Raw genomic sequence first — 14,823 nt, forward strand, 5'->3', positions numbered from 1 at the left:
TTTTCGGAGATAATATCAGCCTTGCCGAGATTACCTCGGCGTCACGACCAGAACACGTGAAACTTCAGCTGACACGTCAGCGTCACCTTGTCACGTATTGATACTCAGAAAATATATCTCCACAGAAAATTATGAAATTGTGTTAGATTGTAATTGGATTCAAATAATAAAGTTCCCTCATTTTATTATGAAAGGTACTTATGTTATATTGTATTAAAATAATTTACTCAAATTCCGTGACATACTAAATGTTATTATATTAAATTCTTAATCAGTGAAAAATTATTTTGTATTGTTGAGCATTTGGTCAACGAATCTAAAAACCGCACGATCACATTAAGAGGTCGCCAAGACTTAATCAAGCGGTTCACAAGACGTTGGGGTAATACCCAAAGAGCAGCGAATAATTTCTCGTTGGTGGCACTTGACCGATCCACAAACAAACACTCACCGCCACAGGAGAGACCTTCCCCGCGTTCCCTTCACTTCTACAGTTGCCATCGACACTCTCTAATCTCTCTCATCTATTTCTCTCTCTCTCTCTCTCTCTAATCTCTCTCACAGAGACTCCCCTTGGAGCAACTACCTTGATAGATATGCTCTCTGTCTAGACTCTCTCTCTGTCTAACAAGAACTCGGAAAAATGGCGAAAACAACGTTTCGAAGCTCTCGATCGTCACTCTCCGATCGGAAAACTGGACTTTCCGGCGCCGTAGCTTCTTTCAAATTTATGTTCTTTGCTTCCGCCATCTCCGTCGCCGTCTTCCTCTTCTTCACTCTCTCTCTTTTTGTCACTCCCTCCACCACCAACCCCTCCGATCTCAACCTCGTGAGTGTCCTCCGAAAATTCACATTTATTTAACACCATTTCTTCATTCGTTAATGTGTTTACTGTGTTTTTTTGTTTGGTTTGTTAGGGTTTCGCATCTGGTTCGGATGGAGTTGGATCGGTGCGGAGAACGGTTCTAGCGCTCAAATCTGATCCGTTGAAGCCGCGATTGGATCAGATCAGGAAGCAAGCGGACGATCACCGATCTCTGGTTCTCGCTTATGCTTCGTATGCTCGGAAACTGAAGCTTGAGAACTCGAAGCTTGTTAGGGGTTTCGCTGATCTCTCTCGGAACTACACGGATCTGATCTCGAAACCTGCGTATAAGGCTATGTTTGACTCCGATGCGAGCTCGATTGACGAGATTGTGCTTCGACAGTTTGAGAAGGAGGTAAAGGAGCGGATCAAGGTCACGCGACAAGTTATCGCGGAGGCGAAGGAGTCTTTCGATTACCAGCTCAAGATTCAGAAGCTCAAGGACACGATTTTTTCCGTAAATGAGCAGTTAACGAAGGCGAAGAAGCAAGGGGCGTTCTCGAGCTTGATTGCAGCGAAATCGATCCCGAAGAGCTTGCATTGCGTCGCTATGAGATTAATGGAAGAGCGAATTGCTCATCCGGATAAGTACTCGGACGAAGGAAAGCCAACTCCTCCTGAGATTGAGGACCCGAAGCTTTACCACTACGCAATTTTTTCAGATAATGTGATTGCAGCGTCGGTTGTGGTGAATTCGGCAGTGAAGAACCAGAAAGAGCCATGGAAACACGTGTTTCATGTTGTGACTGATAAGATGAATCTCGGAGCAATGCAGGTTATGTTCAAGATGAGGGATTACAATGGAGCTCACATTGAGGTCAAGGCCGTGGAGGACTACAAGTTTTTGAATACTTCATACGTTCCCGTGCTTCGGCAACTCGAATCCGCAAACTTGCAAAGGTTTTATTTTGAGAATAAGCTTGAGAACGCAACAAAAGACACAACCAACATGAAATTTAGGAACCCTAAGTATTTGTCAATGCTGAATCATCTGAGGTTTTATTTGCCCGAAATGTACCCGAAATTGCACAGGATCTTGTTTTTGGATGATGATGTGGTTGTTCAGAGGGACCTTACAGGGTTATGGAAGATAGACATGGATGGAAAGGTGAATGGGGCTGTTGAGACTTGTTTCGGGTCGTTCCATCGGTATGCGCAGTACATGAATTTCTCACACCCTTTGATCAGAGAGAAGTTTAATCCAAAGGCGTGTGGATGGGCTTATGGGATGAACTTCTTCGATTTGGATGCTTGGAGAAAGGAGAAATGCACAGAACAGTATCACTACTGGCAGACTCTGGTGAGCTTGGATTACTCTGGAAACTGCTTTTGTTTTTTTCTTGAATAATTTATTAACTTGTGCATTAATAACCTTTCATATATTATAGTTATACCATGTTATTTATGGTCCTTAATTCTTGATTAAGAATCTTCAATTGTTTGAGTTGATTCCAATGTATCTGATTTGTTGAATTGGTTATATGTTCTTTTTTATTGCACACTCTCATGAACCAATGAACCATTAGGTTTTCTCATTTTAGTTTCTGTGGTATGCTGATCTGATATAGGACTGGTTATTAAGCATAGTTCTGTTCTGTATTATCTATGGGATTTTTAGTTGTGTTTTGTATGTTGTTACCTATTCACTAACTAACTAGAGATGTCGTCTTTGATGCAGAATGAGAACCGGACCCTGTGGAAACTGGGGACATTGCCCCCAGGCCTGATCACCTTTTATTCCACAACAAAACCTCTAGACAAATCTTGGCATGTTCTGGGGCTTGGCTATAATCCAAGCATAAGCATACAAGAGATCAATAATGCTGCAGTTGTGCACTTCAACGGGAATATGAAACCTTGGCTTGATATTGCCATGAATCAATTTCGGTCACTTTGGACAAAGCATGTTGACTATGATAATGAGTACATCCAGGCCTGTAATTTCGGCCTTTAGATAAATGTGCTCATAGTTGAATCCTATGCTTGAAGGATCTGCCAATGCTAAGTCCTTGTGCAAGCATATGTTTTGCGAGGCCCATCTTTTCTTGTTACACGAAACTTAAATGTTCGCCCATCTTTTCTTGTTACACGAAACTTAAATGTTCTTATCTAGTGTCGTAGAATTTTTATGTCTACCTAAGTTTTAGCATTCTTCTTTTGCTTTCAGAAATGTCAAAACAAATGTTAGTTCATAAATTATGCTTCAATTGTTCATATGCATTTACAATTAATTGTCTTGGCTGAATGTTCAAATACTTGGTAAATTGTTGGGTTATATTACCAATGTGTCTTGTCTTGTGATAACCACCTTATATTTCATTGTGGACTTGTAGTGTATGGTAATGCAATGTTGTTATTTGTTAGAACATACCCTTTTGAATATGTTTTAAAGAAATATCAGTGTGACATCAATTCAATGCTTTACAGTTCTTCACTACCCCACCACTAGTGCATTTTAAAACCTGTGGAAGGAGATTCAGGCATTCATACATGTAGATGCAGAGCACATGTTCTGCCTAGTGAAAGGTTTGATCTATTTCAAATGAGCCAAAGATTTCTGTCTGGCTGTGCTATATGCAAGTTGGAAAAATGGGGGAAATAGTGTCCCCTGTTTTTTGACTTCTTAATCAATCTAGAGTAACTAGTTAGTCCTCTGATCATAGAATCTCCTATGTAATCCTATTGTCTATTGCACAGGACGACTCCATTCTTCAATTTTCTATATGAAAATGACCGTAGTAGTCCAATTCAAGTGAATGATTTTGCAAACAACTGATAAAATAGCAATCCTTTTGATTTGTAATTGGATAGATTATACTAACGGTCTTTATAGTTTAGAATTTGTATTATTTTAGTATTTGATTTTGCAATTGGTCTATGTAGTTTGGATCTTGTGTTATTTTAATTCTTGACTTTTAATTGTGGTACATTTGGTTGTGATATATTTGATTTTGAATTTTAAATCTTATTCTAAATAAAAACAATTGAAGACGTTATTGTTCCATTTCAAAGAAAAAATTGTCAAATTGATAAAATAAAAATTAGTTTGACAAAAATAAAAGTCAAAATTTCTTTTTTAAATTTTTAAAAATTATTTTTACTCACTAAAGATAAAGTTATATAAAAATGATTATTTTTTTATTATTTTTTTTTATTAAATTAATTTTTATTATATGTTTGGATGATGACCATGTAATATGTGGTTATTTTTGTTGATATTTTTAGATAGTTATCATGTAACAGATGGTTGTATTTGTTGTTAACAGATTTTTTTGAATGGATATCATTTAATGGATGGTTATTAAGTTTTTAATGTATAAATTATATGTTTAATATATGAAATGTTGTTAGTTTTGAATTGTTTGATTTAATAGATTGGTTTAATAATGACATCAAAATTGTAATCATGTTTGACTTTTAAAAAAATAAAAACTAATTTAACGAAATTAAATATAAAAAAAAAGCATATAAAAAAATTATTTCTACCGTTCTAAAAGATAAAATTATATAAAAATGCTATCTTTTTTTTATTTTTTTTCACCAATTTCTTAGAAAAATTTTCTAAAAATAGATTTTGAAAATTAAATCAAACAAAACTTTATAACCCAAAAACTTTTTAACATTATTCATTAAAAATAAATATTATATTTCAAACAAAATATAAATTGACCAACACAATAAATTATATAACAACTTTGCCCTTCAAATAGAACAACAATATGTTCAATTGTCCTTATTTAAATAAGAATCAAAATTTAAAATCAAATATATCACAATTAAAAAATCAAAAATCAAAATAACATAAATTCTAAAATATAAAGACGATTAGTGTAACTTACCCAATATAATATTAGGGTACCTCCTTTCTGTCAAAAGGCTAAAACAGGGTCATTTCCCTAAATAAGCCAAAATACTAAATCAATTCCCAAACTAAGTCTAGTTTTGAAAGAATTCTCAAAATAGGCTAAATCGTGGTTCACAACCACGATTTCAACATGTATGCGCCTGTCTCGCGTGAAATTTGAGAAATCTTAAAATTGTGGTTACAAAACACGATTTTGATTAAGAAATCGCGGTTACAAAAGGCGCTTTTAATTAAATTTTTTTCTTCTAAAATCGCTGTTTTAAACCACGCTTTTATCGAGAAAAAAAAATTCTTCTGAAATCGCTGTTCAGAACCACGATTTTTACCAATTTTTTTTTTCTTCTGAAAGCGTGGTTGTGAACCACGCTTTCAATACACAAATGCAATAGCTGATAAAAAATAAAGTAAAGTGAACCAAGTGCTATTGGACCAACTGATACACAAGTGTTATTGGACCAACTGATACACAAGTGCTATTGGACCAACGTAAAGTGAACACTCATCGACATAAATTTCTAAAAATAAAAATAAATTTCTAAAAATTTACGCTACCTTAGTGTTTAGGGATAAAATTTATTTTTTTATTTTACTAAAATAAAAATAAATAAATTTTAAGAATTAAACCCTAAACCCTAAAATAAAAAAAATAAAATTTATCCCTAAATACTAAGCTAGCGTTTGGTAACGTTTACATTTTTTGTTTATATTTATGAAAATTTTATAAATTGATTTTTATTTATTTTTAGAAAAATATAAATTACAAACGTGTTTGGTTTGAACAAAATGTTTAAAAAATTTTAAAAACATAAAATAAAAAATATGTTTGTTCGAGCCTAAAATATTTATATTTATTTTTATTATTTATGATAATGGAATCACACATATTATAATTGAAAAAAAATTAATTTTAAAAAAAATTAATTGAAAAAATAAATATAAATAAATATAACCAAAAAACGTAAACGTTTCCTTAGTGTTTAGGGATAAATAAATTTATTTATTTATTTATTGTTCAAACCAAACGCGTTTGTAATTTATGTTTTTCTAAAAATAAATAAAAATCAATTTATAAAATTTTCATAAATATAACCAAAAAACGTAAACGTTACCAAACGCTACCTTAGTGTTTAGGGATAAATTTTATTTTTTTTTATTTTAGGGTTTAGGGTTTAATTCTTAAAATTTATTTATTTTTATTTTAGTAAAATAAAAAATAAATTTTATCCCTAAACACTAAGGTAGCGTAAAATTTTAGAAATTTATTTTTTTTTTTAGAAATTTATGTTGATGAGTGTTCACTTTATGTTGGTCCAATAGCACTTGTGTATCAGTTGGTCCAATAGCATTTGGTTCACTTTACTTTATTTTTTATCAGCTATTGCATCTGTGTATTGAAAGCGTGGTTCACAACCACGCTTTCAGAAGAAAAAAAAAATTTGGTAAAAATCGTGATTCAAAACAGCGATTCTAGAAGAAATTTTTTTTTCTCGATAAAAGCGTGATAAGCGTGATTCAGAACAGCGATTTCAAAAAAAAAATTAATTAAAAACGCCTTTTGTAACCGCGATTTCTTAATCAAAATCGCGTTTTGTAACCACGATTTTAAGACTTTCCAAATTTCACGCGAGACAGGCGCATACATGTTGAAATCGTGATTGCGAACCACGATTAGCCTATTTTGAGAATTCTTTTAAAACTAAACTTAGTTTGAGAATTGATTTAATATTTTAACTTATTTAGGGAAATGGCCCGCTAAAACACACATCAATGGATTACAAAGGAAAATGCTAGAGGTCCCAAATTTTCTACCAAATAAATGACTAAATGTCTCACATGGATGTGGGGTCCATAAAATTACGGACCCCACACCCATGTGAGACATTTGATCATTTGTTTGGTAGAAAATTTGGTATCTCTAGCATTACCCGATTACAAATCGATTTACTTCGGGGAGAAGCAAATTAAGAAAAAAATATATAGGCACTGAATCAGGAACTTCCATTTCATCATCGTGTGTACAATCATTTCAAGAATTACTCTGACAAAAGTTGGAGATTACGCATTAAATCCAAAAGAATGAATACATGCATTACGGCTGAGTTATAGTAGCAACGACCCATATTTCATTACCAGTATTCAAAAATAAACTCTAAAATAATAATTTGCCGAATACAAAAAGCCCAACAAAATGAATTAGAAATAATCCCTTGGGCACTACAACTACTTCACAACAAAAGCTAACTTCCAACATCTAACTATCATCAACCCTATAACACCCACCCAAGAATATTATAAAAAAAAAAAAAAAGAAGGGAAAAAAAATGTGCGAAAGAAAGTTAGGATTTTAACTTGAAAATTTTCAGACAGCCTGAAGGATCTGCCCACCAAATGATATCATCAACCACTTAGTCACTACATTTTTTTAAAAAAAAAAAAAAACACACAAACCTATTTCAATCCCTCACAGATCACTGGCTCTCTAAGCTATGGGGTCGTCCTCAAGCAGTAGCAGACACCCGTGGTGCCACGGTTTTGGCTGTTGCATTGACTGCCATCCCACCACCACGGTTTGCACGGCCGCCACCGTTGCTTCCCATGCTATCAGACCTCTGATATCCATCCCCTCCGCGACTCGAAAATCCTCCTCGATTGCTGCCCCTATCCCTATTATTACCAAATTCAGTCCGGCCATTGAAATCACCGCGGTTATAGCCTCTACCGCTTCCATAGTTTGCACGCCCTCTGACCCCCTCGTTCCTGAATCCAGATCCCCTTCCAGTTGAAAACCGCCCCCTGTTATTATTCACTGCAAAGAAAGAACAGCTGTAGTTATAGAAAAGAAAGTGGTACAGGGATACCCCAAACCAATGTGAAGGATAGTTTTCCTGCCGCACAAACATATAGGATGACCCCTTTCTTTATCAACAAGCAATTCAATCAAGCACACGAGACACACAATTAGAGATTAACATGCTATCTTAAAAAGAGTGAAGTAGCATCATAAAACCCAACTTGCCTCGAGAATTAGTAGACCTCTTCTCCTCGACAAAAGCTTGGCGCCCACCAATTGTAACGGGCGAAGCCTGAAAGATGAATAGAATATATTTCACAACACAAATAGGGATAAGTACAGTTCACACACGCACACACACACACAAAAAATAAAAAATAAAAAAATCTGGCAGAAAAGCCTACAAAATAGTATCTCCAATTATTCTACAGAAGTACAATGCCATTACAAAATATAAACATTCAGTAACCGGTGATCAAAATGTGTTGCAAATGCAAGGATTGGACTTGCTTCCTAAATGCACCACCAGGTAGTGAATGCAGGTGAAAAAAAGGATATGAACACTATGGCATTGTAACTAGAGTTCCCTGAATCCATGATATTCCATATTGTAACTAGAGTTCCCTGAATCCATGATATTGGCATCAGATTTCTACATTTGGGATGGAGTCAGATATTTCATTTTTATACATGTGATTCAATATGAATGTGGTAACATATCAAACAAGAGTTTGAGTGGCTAGATCTAGGTGTGAAGGCAACGAGAGTAGTGATGACAGCATGCAGCTGCAATTATGAAATAACAAGTTGATGAAAGCAATGGTAGGGCACTGGCACTCAAAGGCTGCTAGAGAAAATAGTGACAGGTTAGCTGTTCCCATATAGAAATCATTTAAAAATCAGCTATCCCTCCCAAGCCCAATAACAAAAAAAACTGTTAAACCCACAGGCAACCAACCTTCCTCAATGACCTCATAAGGAAAGTAAATTTCATCTACAAATAACAACAATCACAGAAAATTAAAACACAAACAAATCATGACTGATTTCATCATTAAAGATAGCCTGAATTCTTAATAGAAGATATCACACATTCCTAACCGAGGCATCACTGGCGGACAACAAGGCAGCAGTGAAGCAAAATGAGAAAATACTTATCTGGTAAAGCACCCCACATATGCAGGCTTTTCCAGCTGACTTATATACATGCAAGGGTTTACAACTCATTTAAATCAAAGAAAGATGACATCATTTCCATTTAAAACATTTAAACAAAGCCTATGTACTGACTAAAATCCGAGTCAAGTTCTCGCTCTTCCCCAGGACCTGCTATATATAACCTCAGCATTTGTCTAACCTCAATGCAAAATGGGCAGGTTACCAGTCAAATTGGTATCTAGGTACGGAACATCTTGGGTGACAAGAATCAACAACAGTGCCCTACCACCAACGCCAATATAAAATTGAGTGAATAGCAGAGGGGGCAGCAATTCTGGACACAAATGCCACCACAACCATGACAACTACTACCATTTATGTTGCCACAACTATTGTTGCTACCACTCACTGCCATCACACTCATTTTCAGCACCCTACTCCATTGGGTTGAAAAAATATGAAAAATTGAAAATACTGAGATAATGGTGTGTCCTAATACAAAATGTAATGGTTGTTAAAGGGCAACCTTGATGTCATCATTTTAATATTTTATTCAACACGATCACAAACGCCAATTCTATCATTTTATTCTCACAAACTTCCCCATATTACTACCACCACTGCCATTTACATTAGAACATCATTTTAAACCTTTTCCCAATCCTTCAAAAAATACAAAGGAATGAAAAAAGAAAAAGACTACAAGCATGCATCTAGCATGAGAGTTTCCACAACATTGTTTTACGGGGGAGTCTCCAGAAAACACCCATTTTAAGAAAAATATTCAAGTATTTTTTTGTCAAAAAGCCAAAAAGTTACTCAAAAAGTTAAAAAGTTATCACTATTCATCAAAAGTCAAAAATTACGACTACACAACTCTCATTCCTAATTTTTCCCTACACACTAATTTATACAATTTTTTAATACACATTTTTCCATAAAAAGTCAAAAAGTTAACCCAAACAATCATATTTTTTTCCTCAACTTTTTAATCCAAAAAGACAAAAAAGTGCACTTATTTAGGACACCCCAAACAACCCCTTAAATTGTGACCATTCTTTCAAAAGATTGTTCATTTCTAATTTTAATGAAATTGTCAATTGAAAAATATACACATATAAGAAATAGACTCTTAACAACTCAGTCATGTCCCTTGTCCCGATATCTGACAAATAGATGAATCCTGCAGCATCTACATGTCCCATCCTTGACAAGCTTCCAATTGATTTCAGTATTTTACCACTACAACACTCTCCTATCCATTCTGACACTGACAAACATCTCTTACTGCATACTACATGCACATATTTGCACACAAAGAAAGTAAACAAAAAAAAAAACGCGTACTGATCAGGAAATTTTTAATGTTTCATAGCTCCAATCATAACCAAACCCATTAGACTTCCAACTTGAGTATAGACCATGAAACTTGAAAATCACATGTGCACAAACATAAACAGGTGCATGCCTAAGAAAACTCAAATGGAGGATGAACACATTCCCATTCCAAGACCTAATCAGCAAGACCAAAAAATTGCATGCACAGCAGGAAAAATTGTCCATAATACTAGCAAACAGTGGCAGAATAACACTACGACAAAACATTCAACATGAAAACAAATACAATGCCACTAGTTGACACAGTTATTTTTATCTCATCACATTGAAACCCCATCTAAGAAATATGTTACGAACCATCCACGTTGTTCATATAAGGAAATAAACATACAAATGGCAGACAAACAGACCAGTTCATAGAGCATAGGCTAATGTATACCTCAATTGCTTTTTGCACAGCACTTTCCACCTCAAATTCCACAAAGCCAAAACAGAAACCCTGCTGCTGTAATAAAAAGACAATAAATAGCCAAGAATAACAAAACCAGAAGCGACTAAATAAGTAAGATAACTTGACACATACTTTGTTACTCCTAACTTGAATACCGTCACTCTTTATAGGACCAAACCTCTTAAATTCATCCTCAAGAAGGGCAGGCGTGGCATTCAAAGGGAGACCCTTTATATAAATTGAATAACCATCAGCTGTGAAAAAGAGAGACAGATAAATAGATGACTCACATAAATAGATTCATCAAACATTCACAAATCAATTGTGAAGTGAAATGATATTCAAGAACCAGCAGCACATACATGAGTGCATACCTTCGCCCTCTTGATTATTCCCATTTTCTATGGCATCTGAACCGGAAACTGGTGTCTCAACTGCTGTTGCAGATGCCTGAACAAGGTTTACTGGTTGCTCTTGGCTCTTTGCTATAGGTCTCCGAGGAGCAGGTGCAGGAGATGACAACGGCATAGCACTCTCTCTCATAACCATCACCTGAAATACCAAAACAAAGCTACTGATTATTTATAATCTCAATGCATCTGCAGGTTGGCAGCACCAAAAAAACATTGGTAGATGTTTACATATACACCAAAACATCTTCATAATTTTACATCCATGTAGAAATTACCAAAGTGAGAAGTGAAACTATTGCATAGGTAACTTAACTATCACAAGTGCAGAAGAAATTCCAATCATAGTATGCTTGTTCAATGGACACTTACAATAGAAGCATAAGACTTCTTTGGAACTCCCTCAATTCTGGAGTTGGATTCAACCACCACCTGTGATTCATCTGGTACTTCATCAACAACCTCGGCCACTGGCACCTCCTCTTCCACTTCCACAACTGAAACTTCTCCATTATCTGTGGGATTGAGAGCTTCTTCCTCAATGACCTCTACAGTAACCACTGTTTGCTCGGAAACATGATTCTCCTGCACAGGAGAAGAATCTGCCAACCAAAAAAAAAAAAATTAAGGTTCTTCACCATCAACGACTCAAACGTTAACTATACTCAGTATGAAAATTGGAGTTTTTATCCATTACCTTGCTCTGGAGTGAGAGGAGCCTCCACGTCATTAGTGAAACTCTGGTTTCCATTATGATGCTTGATATCTTCCATATAGCGAAACATGTCATTCAAAACAAAGTAGCCTTTTTCTTGTGGCGCAAGGAAGAAAGTTTGAGTGAAATTCCGGATCATGTTGTCCTTCCCCACCAAATACCCAGTTACAAGGACATGGACTCCCCCATTGAAAGATTCTTGTGCATCCACAGATTTAATCTCTGCCCTGAGTTCACCATAGTTAAGTGACAGTATCTTCTCATCGATAGCCTGTGAATTAAGATCCAACCAAACATGGAAAGAGACTTACAACCCAATTACTTTCACTCAAAATTCCCCTAACACTGCCATGTTGATCCATGCTTTATTTAGAACTCAGATAGTTGGAAGGAAAGAAAAATAAATTACAATAAATTTTAATTTTCTTTGTTTAGCTGCATCGAAAAATCGAGAAGAAAATATTAACAACAAAAATAAAGAGTTTTTACATTTAAAAATCCAAACAAAGTATCCTTGTAAAGCAGCAAAGATAATTTGAAAACCTGTAAGAGCATGTCAAAATTTTCATACATAAATTATTTTTCTTCATTCACTTTCCATAGTTTCCACTATTCTTTCACTTTCCATTTCCTTTCCCTATCATTTCCAATAGCAAAATGGAGCGTAAAAATATCGCACCAATAAAAACAAATGAAACAAAATTCAAGCGCTACTTATTATTTGGTACCTCAGAGAACAAAAATTCCATAACATGTCTATCTGCAACACAACTAATAGGCTAAAAGACAAAGTTTAAATCCTTTTCTCCCTCTGAATATTGAGCAAAAAAACAAAAAACTGAATTAATTTCTACCGGTTTCTCTGCAATGAAATGGAGCATAAAAACAGATCACGACTAACAATCACCAAAAGCTTAGACATGACGCTACCAAGTTTTAAGAAATCAACGATATACCAGCATGGTCGTCGTGATGTTCATAGTGCCGTTATCGTCAGGACGACCAAGCTTACTGATGTCCTGATAAAATCGATGGACGAGCTCCGGCGATTGGTGCTGAATGTGATAGTATTGTTGAACAAAAGCATTCCCAACCTAACACGAAGCACAAATTCATTCAAAAACCAACTCTACGCAAACTGAACAGCAAGCAATAAATCCATTAAAATAAAATAATAATAATAAAGTGAACAAAAAGAAGTCAATCGATACATACAACTTGAGCAGATACAGGTGGTTGTGCCGCCACCGTTGTCGTCGCCACCGCCGCCATTACTGATGGATCTCCAAGCAGCAATCAAAACCCTACAAAACTAAAAAAACAAGTATCAAGTACGTAAGCTGCGGAAAATGCATATAAAACCCTAATATTCCGAAAAACGTGGATTTGGAGAACTCGCCAAGATCTCGAGATCGGTTGAGATTCGAGTACAAAGAGATGTGTACCTGAGCTTCGGTTATGTTAGGATCGGAGAGACGAGTGAGGTGATGCGAATGCTTCGTCTTCTTCTCTCTCTCTCTCTCTCTCTCTCACACTCCTCCCGTTGGCGGTGTCTAGGGTTTGAGCAGTGTAGGGGGGTGGGGGGCTGGTGGATCTTGGAGAGTCGAGAACGCGGGGGAGGAGGAGAGAGAAGAGGGTTTCTGCGGTTTTATATAGAGAGATGTCCCGTGTGACGGAGGTGAGTATGGAATTAGTCTGTACTACCGGTTTTATTCGTATCTCTGTTTTTATTTTTCTTCCCTATGGTGCTGATAATTGAGAAGCTTGGGAAGGATTTAAAAAAAGAAAAAATAAACAAAATATGTCTGTCTTTTTTTTGATTTTATACATTTTTTATTTTTTCTTTTCAAAGTCTTTTTCAAATTTCTTAACTAAGCCCAGCATATATGAAAAATATCAAGAATCTCAAATGTTTTATTAATATTGATGATGCAGTTCATCCTGGGTGGATGGGTCGGCCTGGTCCAAGCTCTTCAAGTTCCGATTCAGGCGGATGATTCCACCAGATGACCTACAAGCAAGTCCAAAGGGGAACGGGGTAGTCCCCCAGTGGACCCTCCGGCGAGCAAATTAGTAGAGGAAGAAGGAAATATAGAGAGAGAGAGATAGAAAAGCTTAACCTTCCTCTTGTCTTCGATTCTTGCTTATATCCTTTAGTAATCATTTCACTGTCCCTTGCGACGTGCCCCCTTCCGCCGAAAGCCTGTGACATAGCTTACCTTGTTCAGGGTGAGGGGGCTCTGTTCCGACGGGGAGATGTTGTCGTAATAAATGTTGTGATGGGCTGCATTAATGGTGATGTGTTGTGGCAATAACTCTGCAGATCTTTGTCTGCTGATGTGGCCTGTGTTTCACCTGCCATGTGCCCGAATGTCATTGGCCCTCCATGCCTAGATGGCCTCCAGCTGTCCTGGGCTTTGCCAACCGGGTTATGCTATGGGTCCCAAGCGATGGGTTTGGGGTTGTTTGCTGTGGGCTGTAAGCCTTATGGGCCTATCCATGTCAGTAGTCCCTCATTTCCGAGTGCAGCTTTAGTCCAACGAAGGGAATAGTAATAAGGAAGAGAAGTGCGAACCGAGTGGAGAGGCCAACCGTTAGGTGTGCCGACCGTGAGGCGTGCCAATCGCAAGGGTGGCCGAGTGGGAAGGGTCGACCGTTAGGCGTGCCGACCGCAAGGGTGGCCGAGCGGGGGGAGCTGACCGTGAGGGTGGCCGAGCGGGAGGGGTCGACCGTTAGGCGTGCCGACCGCAAGAGTGGCCAAGCGGGAGGGGTCGACCGTGAGACGTGCCGACCAGGGCGGCGTGGGGCTCAAAAAGGGGGGGCGTGCCATGTGATGATGTGAAATGGAAAGGACAGGGTAAGGGGAGGGGACAGTGCATCGTGGCCATACACGTGGCAATATCGTGGGGGAAGTGAAGCGTTGGAGCAAAAATGAAACAATAGGTCACGAGGGGAGGTTTTGAAAAGGCGGTTTTGGCGGTTTATTTGAAAGGTTTTTAAACGGGCAAAAATTGATGTGGATCCATGGAATACGGGTAAACCGTGGGTTTTTGGTATAATTCGTTTCACCTACCTTTTTACAAAAACTCAAAATACCAAAGTGTTAATTCCTTCATTGCGCACGACACACCTGTGCAACATTTTCTCAACTTCCTTGCTCCTGCGTCAGAAGTGATTCGTAAGCAAACCCTAGAAATTGCACAAGAAGAAGTGGTGAATGTGAGGGTGGA

At 36.9% G+C, this 14,823-nt stretch overlaps 2 protein-coding genes across 9 annotated transcripts; one reads left to right on the forward strand and one right to left on the reverse strand.

Annotated features, from left to right (window-relative positions):
* Positions 1-347: 347 nt before the first annotated feature.
* LOC114313137 (galacturonosyltransferase 8) lies at positions 348-3,096 on the forward strand. Its single transcript, XM_028259504.2, has 3 exons — positions 348-829; positions 918-2,165; positions 2,544-3,096. Exons 1-3 carry the CDS (start codon positions 644-646, stop codon positions 2,817-2,819), a joined length of 1,710 nt encoding a protein of 569 aa, XP_028115305.2. The 5' UTR covers positions 348-643; the 3' UTR covers positions 2,820-3,096.
* A 3,737-nt stretch (positions 3,097-6,833) lies between these two features.
* On the reverse strand, positions 6,834-13,389 carry LOC114313145 (nuclear transport factor 2). 8 transcript variants are annotated; one of them, XM_028259537.2, is made up of 10 exons: positions 13,039-13,389; positions 12,809-12,905; positions 12,550-12,687; positions 11,576-11,864; positions 11,251-11,480; positions 10,843-11,020; positions 10,601-10,722; positions 10,457-10,519; positions 7,747-7,813; positions 6,834-7,536 (listed from the first exon to the last, which is right to left on the reverse strand). In XM_028259537.2, the coding sequence occupies exons 2-10, from the start codon at positions 12,863-12,865 to the stop codon at positions 7,229-7,231; spliced, it is 1,452 nt and encodes a 483-aa protein (XP_028115338.1). In that variant the 5' UTR covers positions 12,866-12,905; positions 13,039-13,389; the 3' UTR covers positions 6,834-7,228. The 8 variants fall into 8 exon arrangements, with proteins under 8 accessions (XP_028115338.1, XP_028115335.1, XP_028115328.1 ...); XM_028259534.2 differs by having other exon boundaries at positions 10,457-10,522; XM_028259527.2 differs by having other exon boundaries at positions 10,831-11,020; positions 13,039-13,358.
* Positions 13,390-14,823: the final 1,434 nt, after the last annotated feature.

Source organism: Camellia sinensis, chromosome 14 (assembly GCF_055761805.1).
Source record: "Camellia sinensis isolate YWXY chromosome 14, ASM5576180v1, whole genome shotgun sequence".
Taxonomy (NCBI): Eukaryota; Viridiplantae; Streptophyta; class Magnoliopsida; order Ericales; family Theaceae; genus Camellia; species Camellia sinensis.

Coding starts and splice junctions, on each gene's coding strand:
- LOC114313137 (XM_028259504.2), top strand. CDS start 644: ATGGCGAAAACAACGTTTCGAAGCTCTCGATCGTCACTCTCCGATCGG. Junction 830..917: donor ACCCCTCCGATCTCAACCTC/GTGAGTGTCCTC, acceptor TTGGTTTGTTAG/GGTTTCGCATCTGGTTCGGA. Junction 2,166..2,543: donor ATCACTACTGGCAGACTCTG/GTGAGCTTGGAT, acceptor TCTTTGATGCAG/AATGAGAACCGGACCCTGTG.
- LOC114313145 (XM_028259515.2), bottom strand. CDS start 12,865: ATGGCGGCGGTGGCGACGACAACGGTGGCGGCACAACCACCTGTATCT. Junction 11,481..11,575: donor TCCTCTCACTCCAGAGCAAG/GTAATGGATAAA, acceptor TTTGGTTGGCAG/ATTCTTCTCCTGTGCAGGAG. Junction 7,537..7,746: donor GAGGTCTACTAATTCTCGAG/GCAAGTTGGGTT, acceptor CTTTCTTTGCAG/TGAATAATAACAGGGGGCGG.